The following is a 24341-nucleotide window of genomic DNA, read 5'->3' as shown; positions in this document are numbered from 1 at the left end:
AAAACCCCTTGGCTTCAAACATCGCAGCAGGGACAAGGCCAGCCCAGGAGCCAGGCACAAAGCAGTGGGTGCCATGTATGGCCAGGACACGCTCTCCTTGTCACGCTCAGCTTCCTCGCCCGGCCCCCGAGCCCGCTGCCTGCTGCTGCCTGCCACTGCCTGCTGTTCCCAGAGCCCAGATGGCAGGAAGATATGGCAGAGATAATGGTGAGATTTGCAGCCCAAGCAGTGTTCCCCCTGCCACCACTGTGACCTCTCAAGCAAGAAGTCTCCTGGAGATTGCCCTTTCCAGGAACATTCCAGCGCGTGCCTCTGGTCCCCATCGCTGGGCATCCCACAGACACAGCGCCGGCACATATAGGGGCTCCAAGACCCCACTGCCCCCTAGACCCCATAGCCATGGAGCAAGCGGGGCACAAAAGGAATGCTGATTGTTAGAGGAGAGGGATGCCTGCGGCCAGCAGCACGGGCTGGGTGGACTCCAGAGGGACACCTTCCCGTGTCCAGGGCCGGAGCCTTGCTCCCCCCAGCCCTCTCTCCACAGGAGCACCCTGGTGCCGGCAGCTTGTGCCTGGGCACAGAGGTGGTGGGGAGCAGCTGGTGCCTCCCTCCCTCGCCCTTGACCGCCGCCTCCCTCGCGGCACATGCTGTCATGTGGCAGGGCACAACAACAACACGGGCTAATTGGTTAATGTGATTTCAAAACATGATTTGCAATTATAACTCACCAGAGAGCATTCAATGATCCCGCACATCGGCGAGTGGGTTTTTCTCCTTCGTTTGTTCCTGGAACCTCGAAACCAATTAACTTTACAGAAGCCAGAAGCAAAGCACTGCTCAGCAGACCTGAAGGGTGAGTTATCTCTGCGCTCAATCACCTCCCTGCCCAGCCACAATCTGGGAACCAAGAACTGGCGGACAAGCCCCGGGGTAACCCCGACACTTCTCCCTGCACCACTGAGGGGTTTGGAGGGACTCACGCACGCTCCCCTAGACCCAACCCACCAAGCACCATGGCTGCTTGGGAGTACTTGAGGCCAGGAGGATGCCCTGAGCCATAGATGTGGGAATAAACTGTTCCTGTTGGCACACGGAGACTGTCCCTTCAGTTCCCTCCAGAGGCGCTGGCACCTGCTCATCTCTGCCACCCACGCAGGAAAGCCGTGTCCCCACAATCCCCGCTGAGCACCCACAGCCCCATCAGGGACAGGGGCTTTGTTTCTGTGGGCTGACCATCCTGCAGCAAAGGCTTAAATGCCATTAAGGTAATTAAGCAAGGACTTTAATGCCTTTAAACGCAACTCAAGCCAAAGAAACCCAAGTAGTCATGATGCTCCTGAAGCATCCAGCACCCAGTGCCCAGCTCCCCTGAGTCTTGGCTTGTTTCCCCAGTGTCCCCGATTGCTGGGCTCTGTTGCTCTCCACATCCCACTGGAAAGGCAGACATGGGGCCAGCAGTTTTTTCTCTTGGCTGGGCAAAGAGAGGTTAGGTGCCATTAGCTGCTGGAGGGATGATCTGACAATTACCCCTCAGGATGGTGATGTGACTCCACTCTGCAGGGAGACCCCTGCTCGCAGGGGAACGCTCCCATGTGCACAGGGCCTGAACCTCTCCGGGCTGGGAGCTGCCTTCCATCAGCTCCCCAAGCCTCAGGGTCCTCCATACCACAGGGAGCTCAGCATTCCACACTGCAGCCACCCAGGCTTCCTGAGGCTAGGGAGGGAGCTCAGGCAGCTGCCAGAACCTCTGAGGAGGCACAAGGCGATGCCAGCAGTGCAGCATGGGGCAGTGGAAGGAAACGTGAGGCAGTGTTGGGGGGTCTCCAGTCCCTGGGAAGGGGCTCTCCTGTTCACCTCTGAGCTTCCTGCAAGCTGTCAGGGAGTGTGGAGCTGGCTGGGAGGCCCCTGGGGGATGCCAGGCACAGTGCCCAGGGCCTGGGCAGCAGGGTGGCAGATGGCTGGGGAGCTGGGGACCAGGAAGCAGGGGAGGACCAGGGGCACCTTTCAGCCCGCACAACTGTAGCATCCTTGTTTAGAGTTATTTATAACTGGGCCAAAAATGGAGACGTGGCCACAGCCATGTCCCTCCTCTCCCCAGGGTGCTGTGGTTGGTCCAGAGCTGACCAAGGAGCAGATATGGTCCCTTGCAGTCCCAGTGAAAGGGCAGTCTGCTCTGGCTCCCTACAGAGGCACCCGTAGGTCTGTCCTGAACCCCCTCACCGGCTGAGGTGACGGTCAGCCCCAGGGCTAGACAGTTCACCACAAGCTCCTGGCGGGTGTGACCCAGCCATGAGGAGGAGAGTGGATAAAGGCCCTTTCATGGCCCATCAAGGAAAAGGATTCAGTGAGAGAAGCACAAAAGGACGTGCTAGCACTCAGGACTGAGGCTGCAGCGTCCTGCAGCACCGGGGCTCCTGAGCTGCCACAGTGGTGGGGTGTGGGGTGCCTGTCCCAACCAGGGGGCAGCTGGGGAGCGCTGGGCACTGGGTGTTGGCAGGCACCCCTGGGTCCCTGCTGGCACCACCCAGCCTTGCGTTTGGGTGGACTAAACCTGGTGCTGTTTCAGGCTGCGCAGCGCTGGCATGGTGGCCCTCTCTAGGGTTGGGAAAGCCCTGGGGCAGCTGCCCCTCTCCCTCCCCTCCGAGCTGGACAACAATTGGCTGCCTGAAGGACGCCGGCCTTGATCCGCATCGCTGGCCGTCCCCAGGGCCGAGCAAACAGAGAGGAAAACAGCCGCGGCCGGCTCCTGCCACTGCCGGCATGCAGCCAGCCCCCGGCACCCCAGTGCTCCTGTCCCCGGGACCTCTGCACCCAGCAGCGCCCTGCCTGGCGCTGCCAGGGGGCTATTGGCACCCACCCACCCGCCCCGCAGCCAGGAGCGAGCCCAGGGGCTGCAGGGGCTGGGCCGGGAGGAGGAACAGAAACCAGGATAAGCACCCGCCGTGCTGGCGGAGGGCTGCCCACGATGGGAGAAGTGAGGCACGGCCAGGGTTGCACTGAGACCACTGGCCCTGGCTGCGGGGTCGTCCCATCTTGCCCAGTGCAAGGGTCAGCTCGCCCAATTCAGCCCTGTTTGCCATGGGGCTGGGCCAGTCCCTGGGGCTGCAGGCTGGCTGGGACCAGCTGGCTGGTGGCAGGAGGCCAGCACAAGCCCAAAGCACGTGCCATGGCCTTGCCTAGCCACCTCACATGTTTCCCCCACAGCCCAATTCCCTGAAACCTTTTCCCACCAGTAGAGCGTGGCGCTTCCCAGAAATCCCCCAGCACCCTTCCCAGAGCTCCCCTGTTGGAGAGGCACCCAGTCCCACCCGATGCCAGGGGGATACCAGAGGCCAGCTCTGGTCCCATTCCCCCTCGGCACATCCCACACCACCCAAAGTCCTACCACCCGCTCCGTGCCACTCCTGGGACCCCCACCCTGCCTGTGAGCAGCAGGACCCACCCGCCACCAGCAACGGGCTCGGTGGGCAACAGGAAGCACAGGCGAGGGCTGGGATGGATATGGGGAATGCCATCACCAGCAGGAGCGGCCACCGTGCCACAACGGTAACAAACCGGTGACACCGTACCAGGCTGGGGATGGGGATACAGGCCCCCAGCCGCTCTCCCGGCACTACAGCTATCCCTGGGAAGGTCGGGCCACGAGTGCCAGGCCACGGGCCGCTGCTCCAGCTCCGCCGGTTCTGCCTAGAGCGCTGCCCGCTCCCGCTCTGCCGCCGGCAAGGTCAGCGCAGAGCTGCGGCAGCACCGGCCCCCGCCATCCCCCAGCCGCCGGCCGGCCGCTCCCGGTTCCCACCGGCTGGAGGGACGGGCACGGCGCTGGTGACCCCACACCACCCACGCGGGACACGGCCATCCCGTGACTTTGCGCGCTGGCGATGTTGTAAACGAGGAACATTCTACCGCGGCGATGCCCGCCGGAGCGCCGGGAGCGCGGCGGGAGCGCGGGGGCGGGGCCGCACGGCCGGCGCCGGTGCCCCACCGCCCTCTGGCGGCAGCCGGCGGAACAGCCGCGACCTGCGCGATGCGCGCCCGCTGCCCGCACGCTGTGCACTGCGCACCCGCTGCCCACTGCGCACCCACTGCCCATCCACTGCCCACTGCGCACCCACTGCCCACCCACTGCCCATCCACTGCCCACTGTGCACTGCCCAGTGTGCACTGCCCACTGCCCATCCACTGCCCACTGCGCACCCACTGCCCATCCACTGCCCACTGCGCACCCACTGCCCACTGCCCATCCACTGCCCATCCACTGCCCACTGCGCACCCACTGCCCATCCACTGCCCATCCACTGCCCACTGCCCATCCACTGCCCACTGCCCATCCACTGCCCACTGCGCACCCACTGCCCATCCACTGCCCATCCACTGCCCACTGCCCATCCACTGCCCACTGCGCACCCACTGCCCATCCACTGCCCACTGCGCACCCACTGCCCATCCACTGCCCATCCACTGCCCACTGCCCATCCACTGCCCACTGCGCACCCACTGCCCATCCACTGCCCATCCACTGCCCACTGCCCATCCACTGCCCACTGCGCACCCACTGCCCATCCACTGCCCACTGCGCACCCACTGCCCATCCACTGCCCATCCACTGCCCACTGCGCACCCACTGCCCATCCACTGCCCACTGTACACTGCCCACTGCCCATCCACTGCCCACTGCGCACCCACTGCCCATCCACTGCCCACTGTGCACTGCCCAGTGTGCACTGCCCACTGCCCATCCACTGCCCACTGTGCACTGCCCACTGTGCACTGCCCACTGCCCATCCACTGCCCATCCACTGCCCACTGCGCACCCACTGCCCACTGCGCACCCACTGCCCATCCACTGCCCACTGCGCACCCACTGCCCACTGCCCACCCACTGCCCATCCACTGCCCACTGTGCACTGCCCAGTGTGCACTGCCCACTGCCCATCCACTTGCCCATCCACCGCCCATCCACTGCCCACTGCGCACCCACTGCCCACTGCGCACCCACTGCCCACTGCGCACCCACTGCCCATCCACTGCCCATCCACTGCCCACCCACTGCCCATCCACTGCCCACTGCCCACTGCCCATCCACTGCCCGCTGTGCACTGCCCACTGTGCACTGCCCACTGCCCATCCACTGCCCACTGTGCACTGCCCAGTGTGCACTGCCCACTGCCCATCCACTGCCCACTGCCCACCCACTGCCCACTGCTCATCCACTGCCCACTGCCCATCCACTGCCTACTGTGCACTGCCCACTGTGCACTGCCCACTGCCCATCCACTGCTCGCTGTGCACTGCTCACTGCCCATCCACGGCCCATCCACGGCCCATCCACGGCCCATCCACTGCGCACTGCCCATCCACTGCCCATCCACTGCCCATTGCCCACTGCCCATCCACTGCCCATCCACTGCCCACTGTGCACTGCCCACTGCCCACCCACTGCCCATCCACTGCCCACACCCTGCCCACTGCCCATCCACTGCCCACTGCCCATCCACTGCCCACACCCTGCCCACTGCCCACTGCCCACACTCTGCCCACTCTTCATTGCCGCTGCCCACTGCCCACACCCCGCCCATTCCCCGCCCATTCCCCCCACCCTGCCCACTCCCCGCCCACTGCCCACACTCCGCCCACTGCCGCGCCCTGCCCGCTCCCCGCACCCTGCCCGCTCCCCGCACCCTGCCCACCCCGTGCCTGCCCACTGCCCACTCCTTGCCCACACCCTGCTGCTAACTGCCTGCAAACTGCCCGCCCCCTACCTGCAGCCTGCCTGCCCCACTACCCGCACCCTGCACACACCCTGCCCACTGCCCGTACCCTGCCTGCCCTTGCCTGCATCCAGCCTGGCCCCGCTGGGGCTTCCCCAGCACCCACTGCCTTGTCACACCCGTGTGACTCCAGCCCACGTCCCCCCAGATCTGTGTCCCAACAAGCCCTCTCCCCCCACCTGCACCCCAGAGCTCTGCCTGCCCCTCTGTGGCACAGCCCCAGTCCCTCAATCTATCCCGTAGGAAGTGGTGGCAGTGCTGCCTGGCCGTGCACCTCTCCAGTGGGTGTCACCCGTTTCCTGAGGACTCCGGCCACCCCAGTGCTTTCCATGGAGCTCAGCATTGTGAGATGCCCTGGGGCTTCACGTGGCACCACACGGCACGGCACAGTGATCCACTGTCAGTTGTGGGACAGCGTGCCAAGAGCCCAGCTCTGTGGCGGCACTGACATCCCAGGATCATGTGTTTCAGCCCCTCTCCACCTGCATGGTCACGGCTGCCAGGAGGGAGGCTGGGGCCTGGCACAGTGTTGGCAGAGCCCTGGCAGGAGCGGCTCAGCTGGTGCCTGCTGCATGGGCACAGATGCTCGTGGCTGGATGCTCTGCAGCCTCTGGCACGGCCGTGTCAGCACCTGGCCACTGTCACAGAAGAAAAACACATTCCCTTTCCTCCAGATGGAATTTCCTGTTTTGTTTTTTTATTAAAATGGTGCCCATTGATTCCCATGCTGGCAGGCACTGCTGAACAGAGCCTTGCTCCCTTGGCTCTCTCACCTCATGCCCTCTTGAAGGGCAGACGGGCTGAGATCATCCTCTCCCTCCAGCAATGGGCTCGTGCCCAGCCCAGCCTAGCACGCTGCCCACTCTGTTCTGTCCAGCCAGCACGGGACACCCCAGCCTGTCCGGCCACAAGACGGACTTTCCTTCTCCCTCCCGCCCTGAGCGGCTCTTCCCGCGACAGAGCCACTAAATCCCCGGTTCCCAGGATTCTTTCCCCGAGAGGAGTCATGCGGCTCAAACCGCCCCTGCCCAGCCGAGAACTTGTTACACATTTACCCCACATTAATGAGGCGTCACCGGCTGCTCGGCCTTCGGACCACGGGGATCCTTCACAGGCAGCCACCCGGCCCCACGGCAGCTATGGGGGTACCACGGGGTGAGTCGCCCCAAAATGGGCACCATGGCAGCAGCCACGTCCCCTTCCCCTCCCTCCAGCCCTGCTGGGCTGGGCTTTGCAGGAGCAGATGAGGCAGTGGATGGTGATGAGTGCCTTCACCCGGGCACTCCTCCAAGGCAGGAACAGGACCGAGCAGGCAGGAACGGGTGCTTGGGGACATCGGGATGTACCGCGGCTGTGATCGGGATTCCTAGGCTTGCTCGCACCTCTCTTCCCTTTCCAGTGCAGGCAGAGGGGGTGGCAGCACCCCAGAAAGCCCTGGGGTCCCGAGGGGGGCTGTTCCCAAGCGGCCAGCCAGGTCGTTGGGTGCAGAGGGAGGACACACGACACAGTTGCCTTTTGTTGGTGCCGGCCCCGGGAGCAGGGACCGGGGCTTTGCATCCCCTCCCTCCACCCCCGCTGCTGGCGGGACCGGCGCCCAGCACCGGGGATTTGGGGTTTAAAGAGCGGACGGCAGCCAGAGCCCCAGCTTGCCCGCCAGGCGAGGAGGGAGGAGAGCTCTGGCAGAGCCCACGCACCATAGCAGGTGAGATGGTGGATTTGGGGCACCGGGGGGGGGGCTATGGCCCATTGAGGGGGGCTACGGCGTTGGGGGACTGGGACAGTGGAGCTCCTGGGGAAGCGCTGGGGTCCCTGCCTCCCCGCAGTGGGTACCGGGTGCCAGCGGGCTCAGACACGGTCCTGAGGGGGCGGTGAAGGCGTGGTTGGGCATGTACCACCTCCTTGTTCCTGTCACCCCACAGCTGAGCAGGAACCCCTAAGCCCTGTCCCAGCGGGGCTGGCAGGGCTGAGCACCACCATGCTGGGAAGTTTCCCAAGTAATGCCCCTTCCCTGGGCGCTGGTTTATGGGAAGGGGGCTCACCTGGCGGCCTCCCACCTGCTGCTCCTTCACAGCGCTCACTGACTCCGTTTGCCCCGGCTGGCACCTGGGTGAGCTGCGAGCAATCGGGAAGGGGGCACCCTGAGGCTGGGCACGGGGCTGGGCAGGAGCGGGAGCCGGGCCAGCAGACAAGGCCCCATTGTGCCGTGCCGGGGCCGCTGGCTCGGCCATCAATGGTGCCATTATGCTCAGCGGCGGCCCCCGCAGCCTTCCCAGCCGGCACAGCCACCCGGGAGCACCGTGGGAGGCAATCTGAAGTGCCTGTTGTGTTGGGGGGCCAGGGTGAGAGGAGAAGGGTGAGAGAGGAGGGCAGGGTGCCGGGACTCCTCCACGGCTGCCTGTCTGGGTGCTGCTGGGTGCCCTGGAATGCTGTGCTCCCCGGTGCCACCAGCTTCGGGGGCAAGATGCCCAAGATAGGAAGCAGGCAGGCTGGGAGGGGGCAGCTGGACACCCCTGTCCTCACTTCCCCACCTTCACCATCCCACCAGAGGTTGCCTGTGCCCAAGGTGGCCATGGCTGTACTGCTTTGCCCCGGGGCAGGGATGAGCAAGTGGGCAGAGAGGGGCTGACATCAGCCCTGGGTGTGGATGCAGCCGGGCCAGCAGGAGAAGATGAATGGATCCGCGTGCTTCCCGACAAGCCACACCCTGGCTAAAATTACTGACCCCATGGCAGGGACACCAGTCTATTTTTAAAGCCTAAGGAGCTGGATGCCGCTGGTTGGTGTGGCTCAGGGCAGGGCCAAAGGGACATGAGCAGGACAGCAGGCAGGGGGGCTCAGCCAGCATCTCCCACTGCCCTCCTGCTGGGGCAGGGAGAATGCTTGGACGGTGGCAGAAAACCTGGATGTCCTGCTCCTGCCCCATGTATGGTTTTGAGGAGCTTCCGTGGTTTTCAGTGCAGGGCACATAGCCCCTCTGCCTGTCCCAGGGCCTTGGGTCAGGAGAATAGGATCCTGTAAGACCAGGATCCCTCCCTTTCCCTTTCCAAAAAGCCACTGTCCTGCACCTGGAGGATGGACATGCCCTTCTTCATCACTACCCCAAAGGTTCACCATGTACCCCATGGCTTGGTCCCACAGAAGGGACACACGATGGCAGCACCCCACAGGTGCTCAGGCACTGGGGTGCACACAACACCCCCATCCCCTGGGCAGCCCAGATCAGTCCAGCACAGGGGTGGGACAATTAAAAAGGGATTAGCTGGGCTACACCAGCATGGCACTGCCGGGAGCCGGTACCTAATCCCGACAGGAATGCACTGGGGCCACAGGGGTCCCTCATGCTGGGGTCTCACCAGCATGCTATGATGGGGGGTGGACATAGGGTCAGGGTGGGTGTATCCACAGACAGGGTGTGAACCTAGAGCTGGTGTCCCCCTGGGACATTGCCGCCATGCTGTGGTACAAGGATGCAGCTGTCTCGGGCACGTTTGCTTGCTGCCAGCCAAGCCCTCACACTGGCTCACTTGGGATGCCATGGCTTTATCCCCTGCCTGGCACATCCTTCCCCTGTACCAGGAATGTGGTAGCTACACAAGGTCATCCCATGGCCCAGCATTATAAATGTGGATCGCCACAGATGGACTCCCAAATAAGTCCTAAAGCCACATCTTTAGTGCCATCACAAACCGTCCACAGCTTTTTGGAGTGTCCAGACCCAGGTGATACTAGTTCGAGCAGCGTATCCCTGTGCCCGGGTCACGGGTGTAGGCTGGGGTGAGGATGCTACACTCCTCCCCTGCTGACAAGTTGGCAGTGTCACTGGCCGTGCTGGCAGAGGCCACCCTGCTGCACACACCCATCTCTTGGCTGGAGAGCAGTGCCATGCCAAGCCCATGTGTCACAGGGATGCCTATGGCACCAGCTGTCATGGCACAGCTCACTGTGACCCTTGGGTTTTCCATGTCCTCAGCCATGATGGCTCCACCAGGGCAGAGGGAAGCTCTCTAGGCCCCAGGGACACGGGGGACCACCCTGTAGCACCCTTGGGGGAGTCACCCCACAGGTCCCCACAGAATCACGAGGCTTCCTCTGGTGAGGTACCATTCCCGTTTGGGATGCAGGATTTGTACCCATCCTGAGGGCTAGCGGATGCCAGTCCCAGCCCTCCTCCGTACATGCAGGGTGTCCAGCAGCCGGTGCTCCTGGTCACCCATTCGATAGCACGCGTGGGTGCCGTGCCCTGCTGGCTCACCCGCGGCACGGGAGATGCAGGAGCGATGCCGGCTGCCGTGCCGCCCCCGGAGCCCTGCGGAGGCGGAGAGGAGCCGTTTCCTACCGCTAACACCGCTGCGGGCTCGGGCGCTGCCGGCCGGGCTACAGATGCTTGCCGGAGCCGGAACCGCCGGGGGAGATTTGGCGAGGCAGCGATCCCTGGGTGCGGATCTGCCGGCGGCAGGGACGGGATCAAAGAGCGAAAGCTCCAGCACCTGCTGGTGCCGTCGGCAGCGACACCCCCGCGCTGGCGGGGAGCCAGGCCACCGGCACCTGGCTGTGAAACCTTCCGCGGGCTGGCACGGGGCGCGGGGAGCAGGGCGGGATGCCAGTGGCGATGCCCGTTCCAGATGGGGGACCGTCATCATGCCAGCGCCCGGTGGCTCCGGTGCTCGCCAGGAACACCCCGTGGGGCGGGAAGGGGTGGCCGGCGGCCGACGTGGCGCATCCCTCCCGCGCCGTTTTTTTCCGGGATGGAAGCCCGGCCCTTCTGACGCTTGATGGTTTCTCCAGGCGGAGCCGCTGCCAGCAAGGTCCCCTCAGGGCTCCGGGGCTGGGGTGATGGTGACGTCACCTAGCCACCTCGCCACGCTTGCCGGGAGTGGCGGTAGTTGGAACAGTCCCAACTGGGTGAAGGGAAACTGAGGCACGGTGCTGGAATAGCGCAGGAAGGTGCCCGCTCTGCAGGGCTGGGCACGGCATCCCCGTCCCCACCATCTCAGCGCCATCCTGGGACAGGAGGCACAGAGACGCCGTGCCCGTGTGGGGGCCACCCAGCCCAAAGTCCTGCTGGTGCCTGGACAAAGTCTTACAGCAGAGTAACCCTTGCCGCACCGGTGCCAGCTCCTCCTCTCCTGCCCCACCCGTCCCCTCGCTGTCTCTGTCCTCCTCGCTGCCCACAAAGCTGGGCTGGGCTGGGCAGGGTGCCACTCGGCACTGTGGCACAGCCAGGAGAACAAGTGGTGGTGCCGGAACAGAGCCTGCCAGCATGCCAGAGCACCAGGGCTGGCAGCACGAGGGTTACTGGCGCTGGGATAGAAGGGCATTTCCCGGGCACCCTGCCTGGCACGGCTCTGGCTTCCTGCTGAACTCACTGCCTGCCCGTGCCAGCTGCCTGCCTGCACCTGCACCTGACCTGCCTGCACCCGCTGCTGGCCTGCCTGCACTCCCTGCCAGCCCACCTGCGCTCGCTGCCCGCTGGCACCCGCTGCCTGCACCTGCCCGCACCCGCTTCTGCCCGCGCTGCCGCCTCCCCGCTCACCCTGCACCTGCCTGCCCCCCTGCCTGCCTGCCGCTCTGCCTCCCCACCCGCTCTGGACCTGCCTTCCTGGACTCCTGCAGCCGCAGGTAGGGACAGTCAGGGGCGCGGGGGGAACAAGGCAGGTGTGTCCCCCGAGGCAGCTCGTGTTCCCCCCGCCGCTGCCCTGCCCGCCGAGGCACGCGTGGCCCCGCTGCCGGCACCGCTCGGCACTTGCTATTCTTGGCAGCGGCAGCTGGAAAATGGGAGGCAGCGGAGGAATTTTGTTTGCTCCGGGCTGGGCTCGGGCCAGACATCTGGGCTGCAGCTGAGCGGGGCGCGGGACCGGCCCCCCGAACCCCCGGTACGGCCCCGGCACCCCCGGCACGGCCCCAACACCCGGGCAGGCGAGGAGGTAGCCCCGCCGCCACCAGTGTGCTGTGCCACACGTGTGCTGAGCCTGGCATCCTCAGCTCTGCTGACCCTCTGTGTCACCGTGGGTATCCCCGTGAGTGTCACCCCGGGCCACCGCGGTGTCAGCACGGGGATCTGTGTGTGTGTGTGAGTTGCCGTGGGTGTGTGTGTGAGTGTGTGTGTGTGTGTGTGAGGGTGCTCGCGTGTCTGTTTGAGAGTGTTTTCACACACGTGTGCGTGTCCCTGTGCGCGCCCCCGGCCCCGCCCCGCCCCGCCCCGCGGGGCCGCCCCGCTCCCTCCCGGCGGACGCGGCGGGCGGGGCCGGGCCGGGCCGGACCGAGCCGAGCCGGGACACAGGTGGGTGCCGGGGTCCGGGGGGCCGGCAGGGTCCAGGGGTGGTCGGGGAGTGTCCCGGGACGGGATCTCTGCGCTGCCGTCGTGGGGGCTGCCCGTGCCGGTACCGGGGGGCTCGCGGCGGGGTTCGTGTCCCTCCTGGCACCGGAGGGCTGGCGTCGGGGCTGGTACGGGGGGTTTCACGGGCTAGATCTGCCGGGGTTGGCTCCGAGGGTCCGTGGTGCTGCCGCTGCTGCCCTCCCCCCACCCGGCCCCCCGTGCCAGCCGAGTCAGAGCCCCGGGGGTCAGCCCCGGCCGCTCGGCAAGCGAGGGCAGGCGGGAGGTCCCCGTGCCCCGGCACGGCCCGAGCTGGCAGCAGCCGTCGGGGCTGCCAGAGCCCGGCGGGTCCCGCGCCTCATCCCGGCGCCTCTGTAAATGCCATTAGCGCCGACCGCCTTCGTGCCGGGACACCGGGCAGCGGCACCCGGCACTGCGCCCAGCCAGGCCCTGTCCGCTGCCCGCTGCCCGCCCCGGGCTCACCTCCACCGGCCAGCCTGGAGGGGGCTGCCCTGCCCGCAGGAGCCCCGATCCATGCCATGGATATGTGACCCTCCGGGCCAGCATCCACCGATTCCCGGCTCAGGTAGGGTAGCAGAGCCTGGAGTGATTGCACCGAGCCCCGGGGCTGTGCTGGGGCTTTGATTGTCACTGGTGTCCCGGTGAGGCCGCAGTGGCTGTGCCAGGGGTGAAACCCACAGGAGCTGATGACTGGCATAAGTCAGTTTGTGCCTTGCACACGGCACTGCAGCATGGCCAGGGGGCAAGGTGGGTTCTGTGTTCTGGCACGGTGCCCTGATAACCATCACCTCCCACTCCCGGTGATGGGGAGAGCGTGCTGCTGCCAGAGCCGGAGGAGGACTTCCTTACCTCGTGGTGGGCGCCCATCGGAGTGGCAGGCACACTGGCATGGGCCCCTCTGGGTATTGGGGGCACCTGCTTAGCCAGAACTCCCCCCAGATCCTGCTCCCATTTGCATGGTGGTACAAGAAAGGCCAGGGGCCAACGGTGGGGCTGTAGCAGTGGGGGAAACTGAGGCATGGGACCTACCATGACTACCATCATGGACAGCTTGCCCGGCACTCAGGAGCCCACTGACTGCCCAGGGTGCCCTACCTGATGGTTGCCACTTCAGTGCTTGCCCTGTTCTTGTCCCCATTCTTATGGGACAGCTCTGTGCTTGCAGGCAGGAACGGGCAGAGCCCAGAACGCTCCTGCTGATGGGCTCAGACAGGCATGGGCAGGGCTGGATGCTGCTTGGCTGAGCTGCCTCTGTCTCTCCACGGGCAGGAGCAGGAGGGGTGTTTCCGAAGCCCATTATGTTTGGAGTTGGATTAATGGGGGCTTAAAAATAGGAAGGGATGTGTCTGGCTCACATTCCCTCCAACGGCCAGATCAAGCCCAGTGGGGGATCCCCTCATGCCAGGCCTGGAGTTGCCCTATGCCGATGCTCAGGGCTCTCCGGACACCGTCGGCAGCATCGGGGAGGGATCGTGGTCTGGGGGCTGTGGGGAGGGGGCTGTAACCCGAGCTGAGGTCTTGTTTCTCTGCCCCAGCCGCGGCGCCAGCAGCCAGACCCCGGCCATGAGCCGCACACTGCTCCTGCTCCTGCTCCTGCTGCGTGGCCTCACCGCTGGCCGCCCCCCACCCGCTGCCACCCCCCGCCTCAAGCTGTCCTTCCCCGGTGAGCATGGGACACGGGCAGGGTGAGGGGGCGTGGGCTCAGGTGTGGGTGCACTGGTTACGTGTCAGCAGCACCCAGCGTCATCCCGAGGGACGGGAGTATCCTGGGGGGCAGCATGGTGGGAGGGGTGCAAAACCCCAGCACTGGCACGTCCCCAGCACTGCTGCCTCCCTCCCCGAGGGCTATCAGGTGTTGGTACTGGCTGCCATGCTCCTTACCTGATGCCAGCCCCTCCAGGGCCACCTGCCTGTCCTTGGGGTCACGTCTGTGCTTGGGACCTCGGCATGTGCTGGCTCAGACGCCCCTTATCCCTGTGTGCACCGTGGTGGCACTCCCTATCCACAGCTGTGACAGACCTGTTGGGAATGTCGTGCCAGCTGGAGAGCTGGTGCCGTGTCCCGACGGCCACTCCATGGGCTCCGGCACGGCGCAGGGGGCTTTGTCCAGCAGCGGGTCTCGGCAAGAGCTCTCCTCCCGGGCTGACAAAGGGCTGTTTGTTCCCGCCACGGTGGGATTAGCTCCGCGGGGCAGGGAATGGCCTTCTCCCCTGCCGCCGGGGGAGCGGTGCGGAGGTGGGTGCCGAGGGGCGTGGGAATCATTGCTGGGCAGTCTGAGGATGAGTCTCGGGGCACACAGGGATGGGTGTGGGGCTGGCATGGGGATGAATGCTGGGCAGGCAAGGGCTCGGTGAACCTAGTCAAGCCAGTGGGACGGGTTTGGGGGAGGGGATGGCATGGCAGGGGGCTGTGGCCCAGGCTGCCTCGGAGCGTGTCGGGGGCAGTGGAGATGGACAGGCAGTGGCGGGGCCGGGCTGAGCAGTGCCGGCGGGTCCCGGCAGAGCTGCGAGCTCGCCATGGGCTGCGCCTCTTCTCGCTGGAGCACTCCTGCTGCTACGAGGCCCTGCTGCTGGACGAGGAGCGTGGCCGTCTCTTCGTGGGTGCCCAGAACCACCTCCTCTCTTTGGCCCTGGATGACATCAGCCAGCGGGACAGGAAGGTAACGGGGCAGGGGGGAACATGCTGGTGAGGCAGTGCTGGGTGCACCGAGTGCTGTGACCGTCCCCTCTTCCACCTGCAGATCTACTGGCCAGCTCCCGTGGAGTGGAGGGAAGAATGCAACTGGGCCGGCAAGGACATCACTGTGAGTGATGGGGCACGTTGTGGGATGCCAGGACTGCGCCAGGATCTGCCCCAGCAGTCTCTCACCCTTCATTGCCTCCATCCCCAGGCTGAGTGCATGAACTTTGTGAAGATCCTGCACCCCTACAACCGGACCCACCTGTACGCCTGTGGCACTGGTGCCTTCCACCCAGTGTGTGCCTTCGTCGAGGCTGGCCAGCACGCAGAAGTGAGCCTCCCCCGGCACCACCACAGCCTCCAGCTGCTGCCACCTGCCCACCTCCCGTCCTTACCCCTCTCCAGGAGCCTGTTTTCAAGCTGGACCTCCACCACACTGAGGATGGCAAGGGGAAGAGCCCGTATGACCCCCGGCATACAGCTGCCTCTGTCCTTGTGGGTAAGGGCATTCTCAGCCTGGTACTGGGTGCAGCGTGGCACAGCGGTGCCGGGGGATCCCCTATAACGCTTCCCTCGGTGCCTGCCAGGCGAGGAGCTCTACTCTGGGGTGGCCACCGATCTGATGGGCCGTGACTTTACCATCTTCCGCAGCCTGGGCCGGCGTCCCTCCATCCGCACGGAGCAGCATGATTCTCGCTGGCTCAACGGTCAGTGCTGGGGACTGGGAGGGTGGGGAGTGGGGGCACTGGCACCCTGGCACAGCAGTGCTGCTGCCTGGAGGCATCAGGGCAATGACTCCTTCAGGCTCAGATGGACGCTGTCCTTCACTGCCTCCAGAGGGTGATTTCAGGGGTCCCTGTGTCCCCTCGAGGCCCCCAATGTCTGGTGGAGTCCCATCCTCACTCTGCCTCTGCTCTGCAGCTGGGGAGGGTTGCGCCCTCCCCTGGGACCCCAACAGGTGTTCCAGGGTCCCTGGGGAGCAGAGCTAGTGGAAGCATTGGAAGCACCACCCCTCTCTGTCCATAGAGCCCAAGTTCGTGGCCGTTTTTTGGGTGCCAGAGAGTGAGGACCCCGACGATGACAAGATCTACTTCTTCTTCCGTGAGATGGCGGTTGAACGGCAGCAGGGGCTGGGCAAGACCAGCTTCGCCCGCATTGGCCAAATCTGCCGGGTGAGAGCACCCACGGGCAGGTGGGCTGGGGGCCAGGGTGTCCAGGGGTGCCACCTGCTGCTGCTGACACCGGCGTCCTCCTTTCCCTGGCAGAACGACATGGGCGGGCAGCGCAGCCTGGTGAACAAGTGGACAACGTTCCTGAAGGCTCGGCTCGTCTGTGCTGTGCCAGGACCTGACGGGGCAGACACCTACTTTGACGAGCTCCGTGAGTAATCAGGGATGTGATCCCACCGGTGTGGCTGCGGGCAACACTGGCAGCACTGATGCCTTCCCTGCTTGTAGGAGATGTTTTCCTGTTGCAGACAAGAGACAAGCGCAACCCTCTGGTCTATGCCATCTTCTCCACCTCCAGGTTAAGCCCCCTCCCCAGTACCCTGCACATACCCAGCGGTGCCCCCCTTGCCCCCTCACATCTTTCCCCTCTCTCTCCCACCAGCTCTGTTTTCCAAGGCTCGGCTGTCTGTGTCTACACCATGGCTGACATCCGCCGGGCTTTCCTGGGCCCCTTTGCACACAAGGAAGGTCCCAACTACCAGTGGGTGTCATACCAGGGGCGTGTGCCATACCCCCGCCCAGGCATGGTACGTGGTGTAGGGGTGTCCCGGCTGGTGCCACCAGTGGGATGCCACACGTGGGCTGGGGGCAGCGGGGTGTGAGACCCTGCTTAGCCAGTGCTGTCTCCCTGCAGTGCCCCAGCAAAACCTTCGGCACCTTTGGCTCCACCAAGGACTTTCCAGACGAGGTGATCCAGTTTGCCCGTCACCACCCGCTGATGTATAACCCTGTCTTGCCCCATGGCCAGCGCCCCCTCTTCCTGCAAGCCACCGTACCCTACACTTTCACCCGCATCGCTGTGGACCGTGTCACCGCTGCTGATGGCCACTATGATGTCCTCTTCATTGGCACAGGCATGTAATGACCCTAGGGATGGGGCAGTAAGGGAGAGCGGGGGGATGCTGGGGCTGGGACTCACTCCTCCCTGCCTGCAGATGTGGGCACAGTGCTGAAGGTGGTCTCAGTGCCCAAGGAGAGCTGGCACCGCATGGAGCCACTGCTGCTAGAGGAGCTACAGGTGTTCCAGGTGAGGGTCAGGGTTTCACATCCCACCAGTCAGACTTCCCGCAGCACCCCCATATGCTGTCCGTGCTCTGGATTGTGCCAGGGCACTCCAGCTGCCAGGATGTGGGAGCCAGGAGGCTGCATACCCAGGTTCCCCCACACACCCTTAACTCCTGCTCGTGCTCTGCCCACAGGATGCCTCCCCCATCACCAGCCTGCAGCTCTCCTCCAAGCGGGTAAGGGGGAACCCCCTGCCATTCCCGTGTCCACCATGGCTGTGCCTAGCCCTGTGTGTGCCACAGCCTGGGGGTGCTTAGCTCTGCTCTTCCCCCAGCATCAGCTCTACGCTGGCTCTGCCACAGCGCTGGCCCAGCTGCCCCTGCACCGCTGCGGTGCCTATGGCAAAGCCTGTGCCGAGTGCTGCCTGGCCCGGGACCCATATTGCGCCTGGGATGGCAACACCTGCACCCGCTACGTGCCCAACACCAAGAGGTAGGTGACATGCCAGGGTGTGGTGCCGGGGCAGCCACCCTGCCCCGACGCCACGGTGAGGAGCACAGGTCAGGCTGCTGCAGCCCCCGCTCCTCCATCACCTTCCCGCAGGCGTTTCCGCCGGCAGGACGTCCGCAACGGTGACCCCAACGTGCTTTGCTCTGAAGGTGAGCTGGGACCCGGCCAGAGCCTGGGGGCCAACCCTGCCATGGTGGGGGGCTGACAGCCAGGCCGTGCCCCCGCAGATCCCAGGCGGGACACCGTGCCCCAGAAGCAACTCTACGGGGTGGAGGGCAGCACCGTCTTTCTGGAGTGCATCCCCAAATCCCTGCAAGCCCACATCCTCTGGACGCACCAGCGCGCCCCGAATGATCCCCAGCGAGAGGTAGGCTCTCCCTGGCCGGGTAGCGCCGGTGGGACCGTGCCGTGCCGCGCCCAGCTGACCGCCCATCCCCGCGGCTGCTGCAGGTGCGGATGGACGAGCGGGTGGTGCGGACGGAGCGGGGTGTCCTGCTGCGCAGCGTGCAGCGCGCCGACGCCGGCCTCTACCTCTGCCACGCCACCGAGCACGGCTTCACCCAGCCCCTGCTGCGGCTCTCCCTGGAGGTGATCGGCGCCCGGCAGGCCACGGGCGCGGCGTCTGCCGGAGACCCCCAGCTCGCCGCCGGGATCCCCGGCCGCAAGGTTTGGTACCGGGACTTCCTGCAGCTGGTGGAGCGCCCGCCGCTGGGGGCCACGGACAAGGTCTGCCAGAGGCTCTGGAGCCGGGGAAGACCCCCGCCGGCGCCCCGCACTCCCGCCGGCCCCCCCCGGCCGCGGGCAGGGCGAGGAGCCGCGCAGAGCCCGCCGCCGGCGCACCCACGAGGGGCCGCGGGCCGAGCGGGGGCCGCGCAGCGCATCCCCCTGGTGACCCGGGGGGCGGCCCCGGGCGCCGGGCTCTGCCTAGGAGCGGGGCCGCAGGTGGGGCACGGCCTCGGCCGCCCTGCCCGCAGCGCTGCGTGGGCACTGGCGGGGGGCCGCAGCTCCGGGGCCGCGGGAGGGCAGCCGGGCCGAGCGGTCCCCCGAGGGGCTGCCGACTGCCCTTGCCACCGGCTCCGACACCGGTGGGGACCCAGCCGGCTGCCGGCGTCGCAGAGTCACCGAAATATTTATTAACGACTGTTACGATGAATGTAAACCTGCGGGGCCAGGCAGTGCCCCCCACACCCCCGGCAGGGCGCCACGGAAAGGACAGCGAGCGACCCATGCTCGGGTCCCAAAAGGGCTACAGGCAGGAGTGGGAGCACCGAGGGGAAGGACAGGCACTGGTGGGACACAGGGGCCCAGCAGGAGAAGGGGGGCACAAAGGGGGAGATGTGGGGGGTATAAAGGTGGCACCCACCGCCCTGGGCGTAGAACAGTGGCACAGGAGACCTTGTACTAATTGAGCACAATAAAGCAGATTCAGCTGCCCAGGGTCCCGTGTCTGACCCAGAGCCTCAGGAAGCATTGGGGAGCAGCCCGGTGCCCCACAGCGTGAACCCACTCTGGCACCCCAAGCCTAAAGGGGTGGGATGTTTGGCAACACCAGAGGGCTGAGGGGAGACAAGACCTGCAGAGACATTGGCGAGGTTGATGGGTTTCCCCCAGGCTTCCAGCTCCCCGTGCTTTCAGCTCCGCTTCGATTTCTGGAAGGTGAGAACCAAACTTCCCCAACGCCAACAGGCGGCAATTAAGGCAGTGACCGAGGGTGACCTCGGAGTCTGCTGCCTCCTGCTGTCTCTGCTGGCATCAGGACCCCTGGTGGCACTGGCCACCTCCCACGGATTCTGGTGACACCATGCTACCAGCACAAACCATGTCCCAGCATTGGCTGCACTCCAGCTTGGACACTTGAGCCCCTGCATGAGCACAGGCAGGCAGCAGTGCAGGCAGGGCAGGAGCAGGCAGAGAAAGGAGCTGGTTTTTTCTCCTCAGGTCCAGCTGGCAGCAGGCTGGCATCCCTGACCCCACCAAGCACCCTGGGCTCAGGGAGCACTGCTTTACTGCACTTGTGTGTCCCTGTGCCATCCCAGGAGCTTGTGGCATTGAGGTTTCACCCCCCATCCCAAAGGGCTGGTGACCACAACCCCTTTGACCACCCCATGTGACACCTGTCGCTGTCCCCAACACAGCAAGCAGCACAAAGATCTAAATAAATATTTATTTCCAGCATGGCAGGAGGATACACAGGGGCATGGGCTGGTGCAATGCTCAGGAGGGCAGGCAGGCAGGGACTTAGGGGAGCTGGGGGGCTGCACCCCCCCGGAGCCGCAGGAGCATGTAGATTATGCTCATGGGCTTGACATCGTAGTGCGCCAGCGTGTGCCGGTCCTCCAGCTCCCTGGGGCCATAGGTCAGGCGCTGCTCACTGGCAGGAGGCCCTTGCTGGGCCTGGATCTGCTCCTTCAGCTGGCGGACAGTGTCAGTGGGCAGCACCATGTAGGCAGTGGACTGATTCTTATCGTCCTTGACGAAGACCTGCATCTCCTGGGGCTCAGTCTGCAGCAGCACCAGCGTGGTGTTGTAGAAGATGCCATGCGTGGCCAGGGTATCGCAGTCCTCTAGGGTGACGTTGCTTCTGCCTGACTCCTGCAGTGCCAGGCGCTGTGTGTATGGCGAGATGCCCCAATTCTTATGGATCCTCTCCTTCAGCTGCCTGATGGTGGTGTAGGGGCTGACAAGCATTGTCATTTTGGTGCCTGACAGCTGTATCACCTCTATGGTCACGGGCCGGGCTGGCTGCAGGGACAGGAGAGAGAGTGGGCAAAGACGGCAGGGGTGGGGGAGCGTGATGCTCACAGGCTCAGGCAGCCTTACCTGCACATTCCAGGGCTGGACATTTTCAAGGCAGGGCAGTGAGCGGCAGTAGCTGGCAGCTGCCTGTGCCATCAAGTCCCAGTTCTTGTCTTGGCCCAGGATCCCCGTGGGGTCAGCAGGGTCCAGGATGACAGGGCTGCAAACACAGAGAGTGGGCACTGCTGTCAGCCCCGGGCAGTACCATGGGGCCAGCAGGAACAATCCTACTGGGCATGATCCTCACCGGGGAGAGCGCAGCAACTTCTTGACATGGGCGCCAATCACTCTGTGCTGGAGCGAGTAGTACTTCTCCCAGTAGATGCAGATCTCCCTGTGGTGGCACAGCAGCTCCAGCACAGTGCGGAAGCCCTGAGCCATGTCAAAGGAGTCGCAGGAGCCTGTGGCCTCCTCCCAGGCATAGATGGTCAGCAGCTCCAGGGCATACTTAGGGGGCAGGTGCGCATTGGGGTACTGAGGATTCAGCAGCTGGAGAGAAGACAGAGATGAGGGTGAGAGCTGGCTGGGATGTGTGTCTCTTGGGAGCTGGGAAAGCTGGGCAGCTCCTCACCTCCTTGTACCAGTGCTTGACCAGGCGCAGGAGGTTCTTCAGCTTGGCAGGGTGACGCTTCACAAACATCTTCTGCAGCTCAGTGAAGCAGGGGGAGAACTCCCCGGGTTGGCTGCAGGCGTGCAGGAGCCTCACGTACACTTCTGCATCCGGTGGGGCATCCTGGGTCACCTGCCCTGTGGGGTGAGAAGGAGGGTGAGATCCATCCTAGGACATCCCAGGACTGTCCCTGTGCCAGTCTGTAGTCCTTACCTAAAGCATCATAGGCAGGCAGGATGTCCACATCAACGGACTCTCCAGTCTCCTTGGAGGACAGAGTGACGCTGAGGGAGCGCGGCGTGCTGTCAGGACCCTTGTACCTGGGCTCACTGATGTACACATCGAACCGCAAGCTCTCCCTGCAGGCCCTCAGCCTTATCATGATCAAATCCAGGACAGCCTTTGTGTTCTTCTTCTGCTCCTGGTAGCTGGGTAAGCAGCTGAGGAAGAGCACCACGTCAGCATCAGAGTTGTTCTTCAGAGCTGTGCCCTTTCCTGCTGATCCGCCCTGCAGAGAGAGACCCTACCTGCTCAGCACCACTGCCAGCACCAGGATCGGCCGCCACCACTCCTGGAGCTGCCAAGGGAAACTGAGGCAGGGCAGGAGCTGGAGCATAGGACATTGGGAAAGGAGGCAGCAGAGGTGTCAGCTGGCCCCCAGTCTGGGCAGCACTCACCTTGACGGTCTTTAGGACGTAGATTTCATCCTCAAAGCATTTCCTCTTCAGGAATTCACAGATTTGCCCTACTGTCTCCTTCACCTGCGTGGAGAAAGCTGTGCTGGGCTGCAGGGTGTTCGCGATCCAGCCATCCAGGCTCTTGGCGGTTACTGTTCTCAGTCCGTTCGCGGACGCCTGGTACGCAAACATGCTGACAGGTGCGTCGCTCCCTTTGCCCTTTTCTGACTGCCTCCCACGTCCACTCCCACCAGCAGCTCACAAACCCCCACAGCCTGCTGCTGTCTGCAGCAGCTTTTAAACCTTCCCGGGCCACCGCCCCTGTGCGTCACCGCTGGGAAATTAAGGTGGCTCCAGTTCGTTCCAGCGGGATGCCTCGGGTGTCCCCGGTGCCACCACCGTGGGGGCTGGGAGGGGACAGGAGCGGCCGCTCGTCGCCCCGGCATCCATCTCGGGTGGCGGGGGCAGAGAGGCAGCTGCCTGCAGGCTGGCTCTGGGCTGCTGCGGGACCGCACAGCCCCGGTGCCTGCGGTGACACAGGGGCTCCTCTCCCCCGGGTGCCCAGCTGGACAAAGGCAGAGCCCCTCCGCAGGCACCAGTCCCGTGCTGGGGGCTGAAGTGTCCGGGCTGGGGCGCAGCCAGTGCTGGGACATGGTGTCAGCAGGGACAATGGGATGTGGCCAGTGCCACCAGCTTCCTTGGTGTCACCACGGGCAGTGAAACGAGGCTGTTACCAGCGTCAGCAGATGCCCTGGCATCACTAGGCAGTGAGATGCAGACACAGCCAGTTTCACCGAGGGTCCTGGTGTCAACACCGTCAGTGGGACACGGCTGGTGCCCTCTCTTGCAGTGGGATGCAGCTGGTGCCAGCATCACCAGAGCTCCGGGTGCCCTTTGATCCCGAGAGCAGGAAGAAGCAGGTAATAGGCCTAGAATGTTGCGGCCCGTGCTGCCTTAAACTGGGAAATTGGGAGTTTCGGTTTCTGTTCCTGACGTAATTTCAGTTTCTGGCTCTGCCAGGCTGGAAACGAAAGTGCAAAGGAGCCTGCGACTGCCTTCCTGGCCCAAATAAACTGGGAAGAGCCAAATAACATAAATTCACACCCGGGATCACGGCGCAGGGTCAGGCAGGGCCGGGAGGATGGGCGGGGACTGTAGGCAGAGCAGGAATGTGCTCCTGGGAGCAGGGGCTGGCAAGAATGGCAAGAGGAACAAGACTCGGAATAGGGGCAGGAGCAAAAAGGGACAGGGCGTCAGGACATGGGCAGGAGACAGGCAGAGGCTGGGGCGGGGGAGGGAGAGAGGGAGAGAGGGAGGGGTAGGGATAGAGAGAAGGGTGGGGCAGGGAAAAGTCAGTATCAGGGGCGGGGATATGAGTAAGAGGAAGATGGGGTCCATTTGGGGTCAGGGACAGGGGTACAGATAGGGCGGAGGAGAGATGGGCAGAGACAGGGATATAGTCAGAAGCGGGGACAAGGACAGAAGTAGAGACATAGGATATTGGGGAAAAGTTTTTTTACAGAAAGGGTGATAAAGCACTGGAATCATCTGCCTGGGGAGGTGGTGCAGTCACCATCCCTGGATGTGTTTAAAAAAAGACTGGATGTGGCACTCGGTGCCATGGTTTAGTTGAGGTGTTAGGGCATGGGCTGGACTCGATGATCTTTGAGGTCTCTTCCAGCTTAGTGATTCTGTGATTGGCAGCAGTAGCACATGGCCAGGTCAGGGATGCGGGCAGGAGCAGGGATAGGTGTCCCCTTAGTGTCGGGTGACAACAAGGCAGGAATACACGCCGGGGTAGGGATACTAGGAGGAGAGACAGGGAGAGGAGCAGCACTGGGGACAGGGTTACAGGCAGGGGCAGAGCTGTGGGCAGGGACAGGTGTCATGAACATTTCACACCTGGCCCATGCAGCCTGAGGAGCAAGACCAGGACACCAAGATGAGCGTGAAAAGAGACATTTTTTATTCTCACCTAGGGGTTGTCCCAGCCAAATCGAGGCACCCCAAATGTGGTTTATATGTGGCTCTCGCACCCTTCAAGTGCTGGGGTGCAGCAAGGCTCCACCAATTCCCTGCTGTCCTCATGGCTTTGTAAAACCAGTGCAATTCTATGGCTTTGGCATCCTTCTTTCCTCCTTCTGGAGTCAGTCTCACTACCTCAAGGGGTACTTATCTGTGAGGCCAGATGATGGGAGGGTCTCAGGGACGTGTCGGGGGGCCCATGCTGCAGGCCTTATCTGCCTGCCTACCCAATCACAGCTATGCAGTGTACAACATAACAAGGGGTATAGAGATCTTAGTAAAGGCCAAACCGTTTCATACTAGAAAGACTAATTGGTACTTTACTTAGGGAATGAGATTTTCCTAATGAGATGCAGGCAGGGGCAGGGACAGAAGAAGGGGTACAGGCAGGAATAGTGAATGGCCAGGGATGAAGATAGAGCCAGGACAGGACAGGGGCAGGGATGTGCAGAAAATTACATTGAGAAAAACCAGTGTCCATAAAGGATACAGAGGAGTCCTGCAAATTTATTTGAATAAAGGCAAAGGGTACCACTGGGCCATACCCTCACGGGATTTCTCTCCCAACATTAGGGCGATGCAGCCTCCTTTTATCCTAATTCCTGGCCACATGTTGCCCTCTTCCTTTCCCCATTGGCTGAGGTACTAGGAAGGTACAGCCTTCCCAACCGCCTACCACATGTTCCGCCCTTGAACATGTAATTTTCC

General features: G+C 63.9%; 2 protein-coding genes across 2 annotated transcripts; one reads left to right on the top strand and one right to left on the bottom strand.

Annotated features, from left to right (window-relative positions):
- The first annotated feature begins 6774 nt into the window (after nucleotides 1-6774).
- SEMA3B (semaphorin 3B) lies at nucleotides 6775-18417 on the top strand. Its single transcript, XM_040076522.1, is given in 19 exon segments — nucleotides 6775-6923; nucleotides 13638-13765; nucleotides 14604-14761; nucleotides 14843-14905; nucleotides 14993-15112; nucleotides 15187-15280; nucleotides 15369-15488; nucleotides 15808-15953; nucleotides 16047-16161; nucleotides 16239-16308; nucleotides 16393-16537; nucleotides 16645-16864; nucleotides 16946-17037; nucleotides 17210-17251; nucleotides 17350-17507; nucleotides 17619-17674; nucleotides 17753-17892; nucleotides 17976-18311; nucleotides 18313-18417. Coding segments are annotated over 19 exon segments (2457 nt in total).
- Nucleotides 18418-19673: 1256 nt separating this feature from the next.
- LOC120758268 (2'-5'-oligoadenylate synthase 1-like) lies at nucleotides 19674-21864 on the bottom strand. The gene is made up of 6 exons (XM_040076368.2): nucleotides 21609-21864; nucleotides 21145-21439; nucleotides 20893-21068; nucleotides 20569-20810; nucleotides 20346-20481; nucleotides 19674-20267 (listed from the first exon to the last, which is right to left on the bottom strand). Exons 1-6 carry the CDS (start codon nucleotides 21798-21800, stop codon nucleotides 19764-19766), a joined length of 1545 nt encoding a protein of 514 aa, XP_039932302.1. The 5' UTR covers nucleotides 21801-21864; the 3' UTR covers nucleotides 19674-19763.
- Nucleotides 21865-24341: the final 2477 nt, after the last annotated feature.

The sequence above is a fragment of the Hirundo rustica genome, chromosome 12 (genome assembly GCF_015227805.2).
Source record: "Hirundo rustica isolate bHirRus1 chromosome 12, bHirRus1.pri.v3, whole genome shotgun sequence".
Classification (NCBI taxonomy): domain Eukaryota; kingdom Metazoa; phylum Chordata; class Aves; order Passeriformes; family Hirundinidae; genus Hirundo; species Hirundo rustica.
This window is presented reverse-complemented; position numbering and strand designations above follow the sequence as displayed.

What these genes read in the sequence shown, in the direction of transcription:
- LOC120758268 (XM_040076368.2), bottom strand. Translation starts at nt 21,800, where the DNA reads ATGTTTGCGTACCAGGCGTCCGCGAACGGACTGAGAACAGTAACCGCC. An exon ending in GCCTGCCTATGATGCTTTAG is followed by an intron (nt 21,069 to 21,144) that starts GTAAGGACTACA and finishes CTCACCCCACAG; the next exon opens with GGCAGGTGACCCAGGATGCC. An exon ending in TCCAGCCCTGGAATGTGCAG is followed by an intron (nt 20,268 to 20,345) that starts GTAAGGCTGCCT and finishes CTGTCCCTGCAG; the next exon opens with CCAGCCCGGCCCGTGACCAT.